The sequence below is a fragment of the Microtus ochrogaster genome, unplaced genomic scaffold (assembly GCF_000317375.1).
Source record: "Microtus ochrogaster isolate Prairie Vole_2 unplaced genomic scaffold, MicOch1.0 UNK73, whole genome shotgun sequence".
NCBI classification, from domain to species: domain Eukaryota; kingdom Metazoa; phylum Chordata; class Mammalia; order Rodentia; family Cricetidae; genus Microtus; species Microtus ochrogaster.
Genome location: NW_004949171.1, coordinates 610,382 through 623,311, shown reverse-complemented (window position 1 = coordinate 623,311; position 12,930 = coordinate 610,382). Strand labels below are relative to the sequence as shown.

The following is a 12,930-nucleotide window of genomic DNA, read 5'->3' as shown; positions in this document are numbered from 1 at the left end:
TGAGGAGCCAGAAGGAAGCCTGGCTTCGAGGGGGACCAATTTCAAGGTCCAGAGACGTCCAGGTATTTCTCCAGATGGAGTTCACTCTCATCTTTTTTAATGGTTAATTTTGGGCTGCACTGAGAATTCCCTGTTGCAAGACAGACACTTCTGTCTCCCACTGAAGAAGTAAAATCAGAATGGTGTTTTAAAACAGAGTTTAAGGCCTTCTGTGTAATAGTTTATTTACACATGATTCTATGAATTTGTTTCCTGGGCTTCTGTCTCTGTGATTAGAAGTCCCAATCTTCCTTTAGCCTCTTATACATTTACTTGTACTGTGAAACAGCCTCAAGTCTGTAGAGAATTGTTAATGTTACTTAAAAGTGTGTATATTTGTCTGCCTTTTCCTTGGTTCATATCTGCCATGCCTAAATAAAATTCAGCTTGTACTAGTAATTCCATCTACAAAGATTGCTGATGTAGGAAGATCCAAAATCCGAGATCTGTTGGGGGGACCTAATATAATTAGATCTAAAGGAAAGAAAACTTATACTATCTAATTTTCAAATAAAGATTGCCTGAATATCAGAGGGCAAACCCAGCCATTAGCTAACCATAGAGGTTTGGAGATCTGTACAGACAGATAGGAAGTGATATGGCTGGGATGAGTGAAGAAGAGATAAAGCAGGAGAAGATAGGAGCTCAGTCCCTCTTCAGCTGGGAAGTTGAGTAGGTAAGGTATATTTGCTATTAAAAAGAAATCTGGAGAATGGAGAATGGTAACAGATCTCAGCGTTGTTAATAAGATGATTCAGCCAATGGACTCCCTACAGTCTGGCATTCATTTGCTTTCTCTATTACCTAAAAGATGGTATCTTATAGTTGTTGATTTAAAAGATTTTTTTCTTCATTATACCTTTACAAAAAAAAGACAGAGAAAAATTTTCCTTCATGGTTCTACTTATAATAATTCTTAGCCTGGTAAAAAAAAAAATCAATGGAAAGTTCTACTACAGGGTATATAAATAGCCTTACTTTGTGCCAATATTTTGCTTGTCAGTCATTCGAAATTATATGAGCAATTTCCTCAATCTATAGTTTACCATTATATGGATGATATTTTACTAGTTAACTGGAATGTAGATATTTTAGAAGAGTATTTGATGAGGTAAAAAAAATTGCATGGTTGGGGGTTACAAATTGTTCCTGAAAAAATGCAAAGAGGAGTCTATTAATTACTTAAGGTATAAAATAGTTCTACAGAAAATTAGACCCCAAAAGGTGCAAATTTAGAGACATTGATTGTTTACTCTTAATGACTTACAAGGATTTGTAGGAGATATTTCCCATCTAAGGCCCACTATTGGAACAAAAAAAAAATATCTGAGAAATTTCTTCAAAACCTTAGACAGTGAAAAGGATTTAAACAGACCAAGAGAATTATCAGTTGAAACAGAGAGAATTGACTTTTGGGAAAGAGAAATTATAGGATGCACATGTGGATTATTTGGATCTAAAACTTGATTGCATTTTGAATATATTACCTTTAAGCATTCTCCTAATCATCAGGAATATTGATGCAGAGGGAATATATTATCAATGGGGTATAGAGATTAAGGGATATAGAGAGAATTATTGAATCTACTCTGAAAAGAAATAAGGGGGGATATAGAAATAGGATTAAAAGGTAGATTATTGAATCTACTTGTACACCAAAGTGCAACTTCATCTTGCAGCAATTATTTTTCCTAATCATTCATTTTTTCTTGGTTTTAATAGTTTCATAAATATAATTGTTCTCTGTGTTTCTTTTATTAAATTTATTGACTCATTTATTTTTATTTTATATCTGTGGGTGTTTTGCCTGTATGTATATATCTGCATTATTTGGATGCAGCACCATCAGAGGCAAGAAGGGAGTGTTAAGATCTACTGGAACTGGAGTTACAGGTAGCATTGAGCAGTCATGTGAGGTCTGGGTGTTAGGATTCAGGTATTATGCTGTCCCCAGTCACATGGCAGGATGCACTCAGGCAGTACCTTGGCAAGCCCAGGATGCTATGTCTGTTATGTGACTATGTAGTCCATATGCAGGTCCCTTTAAGAGACAAGCTCCACCCTTTCCCATTTTCTTCCTGCTGTTCTTCTGAAGAGCAAGCAGGTTTCTCTCTCTCTCTCTCTCTCTCTCTCTCTCTCTCTCTCTCTCTCTCTCTCAATTATTACACTGGACCTGGAGCACAGGGGTCTGTGTGACAACAGGTGGAGCTCAATCACTGAACCACCCCTCCAGCCCTTTTACTGTGTTTCAAGTGTACCACTTTTGAGCTGTAGAGCCTTGAGATTGCCATCCTCTGGCATCACCTGCCAAGAAGCCAGGTTTAGAGACCCAGCTCTTAATTTCTCTTTGGATTCCTCACCCTTTGTGACTTCTCTGTACTGGCTATCACATCTTGCATATTTACTGAGCTCACTGGCTTTTTCTTTCATCGGGAAAACAAACATGACTGGGTGGTGGTGGCTGAAACCTCTAATTCAAACACTAAGGAGGCAGAGAGAGGTGGAGCTCTATGAGTTCAAGGTGAACCTGCTGTACAAAGTAAGTTCCTGAAAGGAACCCTGTTTTGTAAAACCAAAAAAAAAAAGTCAACTCTGAACACCTTCTGTTTATTTCTGTTCCAGTCTTGTGGTGCTAATACTTCCCCTGTTCTGCTGTGTTTACTAGAAATGACAACAATAAGCATCATGTTTTTCTGCCATAACTAAAAAAAAAGACTTTCTTTCCATTGTCCTAAATATGTTATAAGATTAGCAGTAGACTTTTCAAATATGGCTTTAAAATAAGGAAGTTTATGCCTATACTTAAACATTTGTAGAATTTTTATTCCTGAAACAATGGTGTGGATTTTCAAATTGTCTCATGCAAAGAATGGGGAGAGTTTTCCTTATCTTTCATTAGCTGATGAGCTGTGGGTTGCCTATTGGCTTTGCCTACTGAACTAATATTACATGTTATCAGGTAAAATTAGTTTACTTTGAAGTATAATTTTTCATGTGATTTTGAACTCAGCATCAAGCTGGTCTTCATATATGGAGTCTTCCATGAATGTCTTTGTTAAATTTCTAGACCACAAATGTTGGGAAATACTACTTTAAAGTGAGTTGGATTTCTTTTTCCTATTGCTTTTGTTAACAATGGAAAAAATGTTACATTTGTTTTATTTAAAAAAATTAACCTGAGGTCAAGAGGTTGAGTTAGCAACCGGCTGACAGAAAGTGGTAGGGAGGGACCTCATGAAGAAAGGACTCTTCAGTGTGGGTGGAGCAGAAGGACACACTGCTTTAGTGAGCAGCAAGCAAGGAGAAAGGACTAGCTATTGATTATTCAAGCTCTCTGAATGAACAGAATTTCACCTCAACCTTTGAATCCTGAGGTGATAGAGGGTAGAGATCTAGTTGAAGTTTACCTTAGTGGCCTTGAGAGAGCCTGTGAGGGAACAGAATTTCTACAGCCTGTGCCCTTATGCCCTTTGAACTGTTGGTAGCTGCTGAGTTACAGTTGCTTATTAGGACAACAGTTGCTTAAGGGGAAGCCACTGTATTTGAGGAAAAACACACAGGATAAATTCTCAACGTTTAAAGACACAGCATTCCTCAGAATCTGCAGTGCTTGGAGAAATAATTCCACACATCCAATGTCCTGGCTATCAATTATGTCTTGGATGTCACCTTTTTCCTTTACTGAACTCTATGGGGTAGGGCAAAGACTTCTGAAAGAAGACACTAAAGGGATGCTATTCATCCCCTTTCAATGTATTACAGACAAATGAGCCTTGTAAGTGGCCATCAAGATACATGAAGTACAGGGCTTGCCTTAACCATGTGTACAAACACAAATGTTGTCATTTATTAAATGGCAATAAGAGAAATCATTGCCTATGTGTTATCAGGAGATGAGTACACTCCTGTCAGCACCAGGCTTCTAGTGAAAGACTGGTTAGCAGAGCATCAGAGGGTCACACTGACTGGTGCTGTTGAAGGAGGAAGTACAGTGGAGAAGTGAGTAGTTTGATGCTTGTAACACTGAATATATGATTTCATCCTGGAAAAGAAAAGGAAGAACAGAAGGTTGGTTACATGAGGCTGATGGAAGGAACCACATTCTTCCTGGTCTTCAGTAAAAGGAAATACAAATCCTGCATCTGAAATTTGTCATTTGGGATGAAATATAGAAGAGGACTTGAAAGGATGACAACATGCTTTTTTGCCATGTCTCTAACTTCTCTCCATATTTCTCTGCTTTGTTCTTTTCCCTCATCATCGAGGGCATTCGTTGATCTCTTCACAGTTCAGTGCTGAGTTTCCCTTTCTCACTTGTCCTCCTTTTCATCATCCCAGTCACTCAGGTACCTGAGCAGAAGTGTCAGGAGTACAGACAGACAGACAGACTCAGCATCACAGCAACAATGGCCTCATCAGTCCTGGGGATGGTCAAGGAGGAGGTGACCTGTCCTATCTGTCTGGACCTCATGGTGGAGCCTGTGAGTGCAGATTGTGGTCACAGCTTCTGCCGAGCCTGCATCACACTGAACTATGAGTCCAACAAACACGAAGAAGGAGAGAGCATCTGCCCTGTATGTCGAGATAGTTACCTGTTTGGGAATCTGAGGCCTAATTGGCATTTGGCCAACATAGTGGAGAGGCTAACAGGGTTCAAGACAAGCTCAGGGGAGGAGCAGAAGGTGAATGTCTGTGCACAACATGGAGAGAAACTCCAGCTCTTCTGTGAGAAGGACATGATGGCCATCTGCTGGCTTTGTGAGAGATCTCAGGAGTACTGTGGTCACCATACAGTTCTCATTGAAGAGGTGGCCACTAAATACAAGGTAGGAAGGGGGAGGGTATGGGACACAGAGCAGGAGACAGTAACAGATGGGAAATCTCCACTTGGTGTGTCAGGTCAATTACCTGGATGTCATAGACTCTGGGGTTGTTACATCATTCTATTTAGAGTCCTAAAAGGACATGGTGGTTTATTCTAACTTACTTGTATGAGAATCTGCCTGGACTACAAATACTAGGATAGAAAAATAAATTTGAAACTGTCCCTGTAAAGTTAAATTGATGACCAAGAAACGCCAAGAACAGAACTACTAATTCACTTCATATTTTTCTTCTTACGTTGCTTATGTCAGATTCATTCATACTTCCTAAATTCCAGTCCAGTGACTTCCAACCATGGGGCTAGTTTTGAATGATGTGCAGCAGTGAAGATAATGTGCATGTAGCAGTTGAAACATCTGGGAGGAGGGGAAAGAATTCCATAGTGAGAGGCACAGAGGCAAGTTCCATGTTGGGACTTTGTTTTCTGTTGGTTGCTTGTGACCGCACATGTAAACTCATGGAGACTGTTGCAACATGCACAGAGCCTGCAAGGGTCTGCACCATATGGGATTCTAGAGCTGGAAGAAGTGGGCACATGACCCACCCCTAACCCAGAAATAATCTCCAGTTGATAACTACTTGTAAACTTACTTTTCTCCAAGGAAGTCTCACTGGGGGAAATAAACCATTCTTAAGGAAAGGTCCTGTGCCCAGTAGGAGATGGATGACCACACAAAATGAACTATGCCCACATTTGAGGGTTCTTTCTCTCATAATGATGTCTGGGCTGTACTGATATGTAAAGTAAAGCCTTGAGTCTGGCTTTGAAATGTTTCAGCAAAGCTTTTGCTATATTTGAATTAATCTCTAGAGGCTGAGAAACAGATGCCTCTTTGTTTTGTAACAGGAGACATAAAGGGTGTGGATCTGAATGGGAAGGGAGGTGGAGAGGAAATGGGAGGAGTAGGTGCCTGAGAATCTGTAATCACAATATATTGCATAAAAAAATCTATTTTCAATGAAGAAAAACCTGTGGAGGCCCAAAAATGTGAGCCTATTTCACCTCATCTGAAGGTCAGAGAGTTTGAGCTTATTCCAAGTTGCTGACAACTGTGGCTGCACACCCTGACCTAGGGTGTGGTTACTTGGTGTTTTGGAAATTAAGATGGCCCATATAGGGAGATGCACTCCATCCTGAACAAAGGTCAGAGAATTCAAGCATACTTTTGCCACCCTTTGAATTAGGAGGTTTGACCTAGGGAGAGGCTGCCTTCATTATACATGGATATGGTAGGTTCACTCCCTAAACAACAGAATGCTTTCCTTGTAATTAATGACTTGATTTTTCAAAGTAATGATGTAAGCAACAGTTCTAGTTGTCATTTTTATCATGTTAAGGCAGGCTTTTGCCTTCTTCCCCGTGTTGTATTGTGGCACAAATATGTATGGAAAGTTAAACAGGAGCAAACTCAGAGAAATCAGAACTCTCAATTCAGTATGCAGGAGGCTGAGTTGCCCTCCCATTATTTTCCTGTGTCTCTGTGGTTCTTTCTTATATCTGTTCCATCTATCTAACATTTCTAATCCTCATGCTCAAACCCAGGAACGTAGGAACTGCTTATGGCTAGTAATCCAGCAAAAGTCTCCTAAAAAATGTGGCTCCCAACATATGGCAGCCCAACATAGGGCAGCCTGTGACAACATAAGAAAAAATACAATAAAAAAAGGAAAAAATGACAAAATAAAATACACATGGACAGTGTGGTGGGGCATGGTTAAATGCCAGGACTCTGGCAACTGATGAGTTTGAGGTTATACAGGTGTAGACAGAAATTCCAGGCCAACCTGGGCTACATAGTAAGATGTGGGTTCAAAAAAAAAGAAAAAAGAAAAAGAAAAGGAATATGTAGGTGTCAATTGCAGGGAATGTGTGTATGTGTATATTTATGTGAAAGACCAGGAAAGCTAACAAAATTACCCCAGTTTTCTGATGCCAGAATCAAAGTGAGAGCTGTTTACTTGGTGGGATGACTGACTAAGAGAGATTGTGTGCATGTAAACGCAAGAATGGATTGAACTGAAGATGATTACATACTTTATATACATAAATCATGGGACAAGATATTAAAAATAGAACAGTCTTAGATTTCCTGTCTTTTCAGAAGGATTTCTTGGCTTTTGGTTAGGAGCAGCTGTCCTACTAAGCACACAGCTTGACTCTGCTACAATTCCTCTCCCACAGGCGATGCTCCAGTCTGCCCTGGAGATGCAGATGGCTAATGAGGAAAGATGTGACCAGTGGGAAGATGACCTTCAAAAGGAGAGAACTTTCTGGGAGGCAAGTGGAGACCCTACCTCCTAAGGGAGGGACCTGAGCAAGAAGCTTACTGGCTCTTCATTCCCTGGAGGCTGCTGGGGACAAGAGGCCATGATTAGTCCTCTCTGCCTGTTCCCTTGGAGCTGGGGCTGCACAGAGAGTGCATGACAGCTGAGCCTGGCTGTGTGAGGAGCTGACACCATGTCAGGGGTCTGGTGAGAATGGCACTGAGTCCTAAAACTCTCTCCTGTGGTGCTTTATAGAACTGTGACTTTTGGGAAGATGCTTGGGAGCAGTCACAGGACCATTCTTGGGGTTAGCTTCTGTCGGGGATTCAGAGGTAGAATGAGGAGTATTACCAAGGCATCCCACTTTGGCTCAGGTGCCCTTGTTAAAGGTGACCTAAGATCTTTGGTTTGGAATGTCATGAACAGACACAGAAAGGAGACAGATGCTTCCCTAAGACTGCCTTCCCTTCCCAAGCTCAGTTCCTGTGAGAACTCCCCATCAGAACAGTGGATTTCTGTCTCTCAGTCCCATTAGGACAGTCTGAATAACTCTCCCTTTTGTACTCCTTGAAGAAAAAAATACAGAGCAATGTAGAAAAGGTCCAGAAGAAGTTTAAAGAAATGCACGAATTCCTGTATTCGGAGGAGAAGAATAAGCTGCAGAAGCTGAGGCAAAAGGAGGAAGACATTGTCAAAAGACTGGAAAAGTCTGAAAATGATCTGGTGAAGCAGAGGGAGTCAGTGAGTGACCTCATCTCAGATCTGGAGCATGGGTTGCAGTGCTCATCCATAGAGATGCTGCAGGTAAGACTGCAGAAGGTCCAGCATCTGAGAGTCAGGAGACCTGGAAGCCATTTCTCTCCCTCTGTGCTGCTGTGATCTCCCTGCTGAGTACAGTATGGCTCTCTGGGCTCTTCCTGAACTCTTTCCTAACCAGTTTCAGAAGATGGAGAAATCATTGCAAGCCTGGATGGCAAGGAGAAATGGCATGTTTTAGTTTATCAAATAAAGTACAATAGCAGAACCATGTAGAGAAGATCTGTTGCATCATGGGTAGTTACTACCCTACTGCAATGTGAGCATGTGTGAAGCATATTCAACAGTCATTTGTCATTTCACATAAATTTGATATTAGTTTGGAGAGTTTCACCCCCACTGTCTCTGATTCAGTGGTGTGGCCAGTGGGAGGGGAGTTGCCACCCAAGACTTCAGAGAGTTTCCCTTCTCTGTCTTTGAGTTGCTGAGATGAAAGGTGTCTTCTCTATCTGTGCACGTGCAAAATTTGTATTGCATTTTATCTCTATCATATTTTTAAATACTCTAAACCAAAGTCATATTCTGATAATGAATATCTCTGTAGGAATTTGGTTCTTTCACCTCAATTGCCAATCTTATATATTTTGGTAGTTCTAGGAAGTTATCATACTCCTTTAGTTTATTGGTTTCCATTGCATTGGTTCAATTATTATTGAGGACACTCATTTATCACCTATATTAGATGGAATTATGTATATATGACTAAACTAAGTTAGTTCACATAGATTCCAACTACAGACACCATACTCTACAAGCCTAAAATTATATTACTTGACCAAAGAATCTGCTCACTTTTCTCTGCCTCCAGCCTCTCATAACCCAAATTCTAAACTTTACTTTTGTGAGATTAATTTTTTGCTACAAACCACAACATTATATGGTAATTACTCAGCCATGTTTTCACAGTGATTTATCAGAACCAGTGGCTTTGATAAAGGTTAAAGTAATATTCAGGGAAATTTTGGCATTATTGCTCTGTGAATAAAGTAGCTTTCCTTTGCTATAGATTTTACTGCAGGGAACTCCCTTTCTGTTGAATATTTGGGAATTAATTTTCAGTTGAGAACTGTTTTCTATGCCTTTGGGATACATGTGAAGACAGTTTCCTACTACTAGGCCTTGTTCCTCTCCCCTAGGTAATGCTAAGATCTGCTTTTCTGCAATTATCTTTATCAGAAGGCTGTTGGTCAGTGCTTAGCATCAAGGAAAGAACATTCTATTTAAGGTGTTCACAGATATCCAAGGACATAGAGTTACTACTTACCCAAGCTTCTGATCTGGTTTTACCTCATGACTAGAACAGCTGATAATAGCATACTCCGGAACTGATGATTTGGAGGCCTGGGTCCCTTCTTTGTTTTTACTGCCTATAGCAGAATTCAAGACCGAAATCCATAGAAACCACAGCTCCTGGTGTATGTGCTATCTGATTGAGAGCCATGATTTCTCTCTTACTGTTTACATTGTTGCTTGGTTACCCGATTCTGTACCTGTTGAGGAGGAAAAAGCAGAGTACTGAACATAATCATTTTAGCTTTTTACTGACCACCTAATAACGTAGTTTAGCATACTGACCTTCCCCTCTAGAATTTCCTGATTATTTAATTCCTTTCTTAACTAACTTTCTCCATTAAGGAGTTTACCAGTGTGCACTAGCCACCTTTGAGCTGACAGGCTCGTGTTTGTGTGTGTGTATGTGTGTGTGTGTGTGTGTGTGTGTGTGTGTGTGTGAAAACCCTTATTTGATTTTTTTTTTTGTAAGGCGAAAGCATTCTAGCCATGGAACCTGCTAGGGCTGGGAATTGCTGGTTTAAAGGATGTATATGACTGAGAATATCTGTAATGGAGAGAACAAGGTAGAGCAAGACAGAACAAGGAAAAATAAGGATTGAGAGAAGAATAAAGAAACATGGATACTTGTTGTGAGTAGATTTTTTTAACCCTCAGATTTTTAGCCCCCCCCTCGTTAGCTTATCATGGCATCTTTAATTGAAACCTGAAAAGGAAGTCTTAAAGTCCGGAACTTTATAGCTACTGTTAATTTTTGTACATGACACATATATAATAATACCACTTAGTGTTGTTTTATCCTGTGCCCAGATGATTTAGTATAACATAAGTTTTCTGAGTTCATACAAGTTACAACAAATGACAATACTTCTTGCTTTGAATACTTAATATTTTAACATTATATGCTTATAATATCATTTTATCCATTTTTATCTGTTGATTAGTTCTCCAGTTGACTGAATTTTATCTACTATGACAATGACTCAGTGGACATGAGCATACAGATGTCTTTATGAGGACAAGTTTAAACATCAGACTTCATCTATATCTAGAATGATCAGTTCACCCCAGAATTCTTTTTTCTATGAAATCTGCTTTTTTGGTTTATGTTATATAAAATAAATCCATGTGTAGCCAAGAACCCACTGCCTGGGATCCCAAGACTTGAGGGCTTCTCACACACAGAAACAAAACATGAGGAGCACACAACAATGAAAATGAAATAAAAACTTCCCAACTTACATCCAGGTGTTCTGGCTCACACCTTTAATCCCAGCAGTTAGAATGCAGAAACAAATGAAGCTTCATGGGTTCAAGGCCAGCATGGTCTATATAGAGAGTTTCAGGCATCAGGGTTACATAGTGAAACTTACAACTGGCCAAGATGGAGAGAGGAAGAGACTACAGACTGTCCAGTTTTAAATGGAGTATATATAGCCCACCTCTAATTCAAAGGCCCAGGAATCACTGCAGAAGAAGGGCAGAAGGAACGTAGGGGGCAGAGGTGATAAAGGTCTACCAGGAAAACAGTGTCTTCTGGACACAACTTAGAGCAGCACATATGAACTGGGATTGGTTGTGACACCACACCCAAGACCTGTGCAAACCTAAACCACACCAAGTTCCACTATGGAAAGTGGACTTCCATAGGAAGTTCAACTATAGGCAAGGAGTCCCTGGTAATTGCTAGTTGCTAGAAGAATGGTCACATTTCTCAAACACTGTAACTTTACTTAAATCTACTAAAGTTATTTGAAATCCAAACAAGAGAGAATATTTGTACAATATTAGGTCTCAAACCCAGGATATATGGCTAACTGAGGTGCTTACTTAACATATCAAAGTGGACCTGGTGGGTCAGTTCTTGATATCTGTTCATGTAAAAGAGCAAATATTGTATTGGAAAGATGAAGAAGGATATTTATTAATGTGGCTGCATTTGAAATAAAAATTGTCCATTTTTAGTTTCTCAAAGTGATATCAAAATTTAAATAGAGAGCCAAGGATATACAAAAATGAGTATTCTTTGTCAAAGTGTGATCTTTCTCCCATCACTATCTGGGTTATAGACTCATACTTTAATTTGGTCTGGTAAGTAATTAAAAGTGCTTGAAATCTTTTTGGTGACCAGCTTTCACTCTGAGCTGCTTTTTTTCTCCCAAAAATCCTCATTTTGGGGGATGATCATTGTTTTAGTAGTTTTTCAACTTGACACATATGTTCTTTTCCTGCCAGAACAATTATAGAGAAAAGAAAAAGAGAAGAGAGATATGGTTAGTTGGTTTTAAGTATCTGACAATCTACGGTTCTAGTCCTTGTGGCTTCTTCATTACTAACATATTAAATTGTGTCTAAATGACTCAAATTCTCATATTGTAAGTTGTAAGGTAATGGAGAGCTGACAAGGAGCATGGATAAATCATGTGTTTGCATGTTTAGATGTACATACAGCAAAATCTATGAAAGCTTTTAAACTACTATTTATTCATCTTAGCTTTTCAAAGCCTTATAGATGGGACAGAAAATAGTCTCAGTTTACATGTAAGTCAAGTAAAGAGTCATGTATCCTATTTATATCTTGTCTTGGAGAACTGTGGGTGACAGATCTGATTCTCTGAATATGTCTCTGCACCCAGTGAGAATGAGACCAGGATTTGCAAGAACACGCAGAACATGTTATTGACTGTGTTTTCTCCCTTCTCTCTAGGGTGTGAATCATGTCCTAACAAGGTATGTGTGGGCTGACATGGAAGAATAGCCCTGTTGTGTGCTCAGAATGATTTAGTGTCTGACTATAATACATCTCTCACAGATTTGGGGGATTTAGACAAAGTGTTATTCTGAAGTTCCAGTAGGAGGAGGAGGAAGATGCAGAAAAAGATAGGCTCTGACTGTTTTGTAACTGCTGGGGACAGATTTGATTTCTCTTTTAGGGAACTAGGTAAGGGGAGCCATAGAGTTAGGCTCAGCAATGGAAAGAGGCAAAAAAGCCACAGGAGCTTTCAGACTCCTTGTGGTTCCATCATTCTGTTTGTGCTCTGTGCTTGTGTCTGGCTCTGTCTGCAGCTCACAGGTACTTGATTTATAGATTCATCCTAGATAGGGTAGGTCTTCCTTGTCTGCAGTGCTCAAAGAACTGTATACTGGGAAAAATTCCTGTGGATCTGTGTATTTCTCATGAGGCTAGAAGAGATCCAGTGTTCCTTTGTGGTTGTACTTAAATTTTTCTTTTTTTTGTTTTTATTTACTTATTTTTAAAAATAATTTTTTCTCTTACGTATCAATCCCAGTTCCTACTCCCTCCCCTTCTCCCTTCTCCTGTTCTGCCCACCTTCTCCCACCATAACCCCCATTCACTCCTCAGAGGGTAAGGCTTCCACTGGGGAGTCAACAAAGTTTGGCATATAACTTTGAGGCAGGACCGAGGCCCTTTCCCCTATACCTAGGCTGAACAAGGTATCCCTCCAAAGAGAATGGACTTCAGAAATCCAGTTCATGCAGTAGGGATACATCCTGGTCTCACTGCTAGTGGCCTTATAGACTGAATAAGTGACAGAACTATCAATCACATTCAGAGGGCCTAGTTTGGTTTTATGCAGGTTACCCCACTGTCAGTCCAGAGTCAGTGAGCTCCCA

At 39.9% G+C, this 12,930-nt stretch overlaps 1 protein-coding gene across 1 annotated transcript in view; it reads left to right on the top strand.

Moving 5' to 3' along the window:
* The first annotated feature begins 4,426 nt into the window (after positions 1–4,426).
* Positions 4,427–12,930, top strand: part of LOC101997233 (tripartite motif-containing protein 30A-like) — a 29,999-nt gene continuing 21,495 nt past the window's right edge. Inside the window, exons 1-4 of the mRNA XM_005370165.1 lie at positions 4,427–4,865; positions 7,106–7,201; positions 7,762–7,992; positions 12,002–12,024. Coding sequence (XP_005370222.1) covers positions 4,446–4,865; positions 7,106–7,201; positions 7,762–7,992; positions 12,002–12,024 — 770 coding nt within the window. The 5' untranslated portion in view covers positions 4,427–4,445. The remainder of the gene's footprint in view (positions 4,866–7,105; positions 7,202–7,761; positions 7,993–12,001; positions 12,025–12,930) is intronic.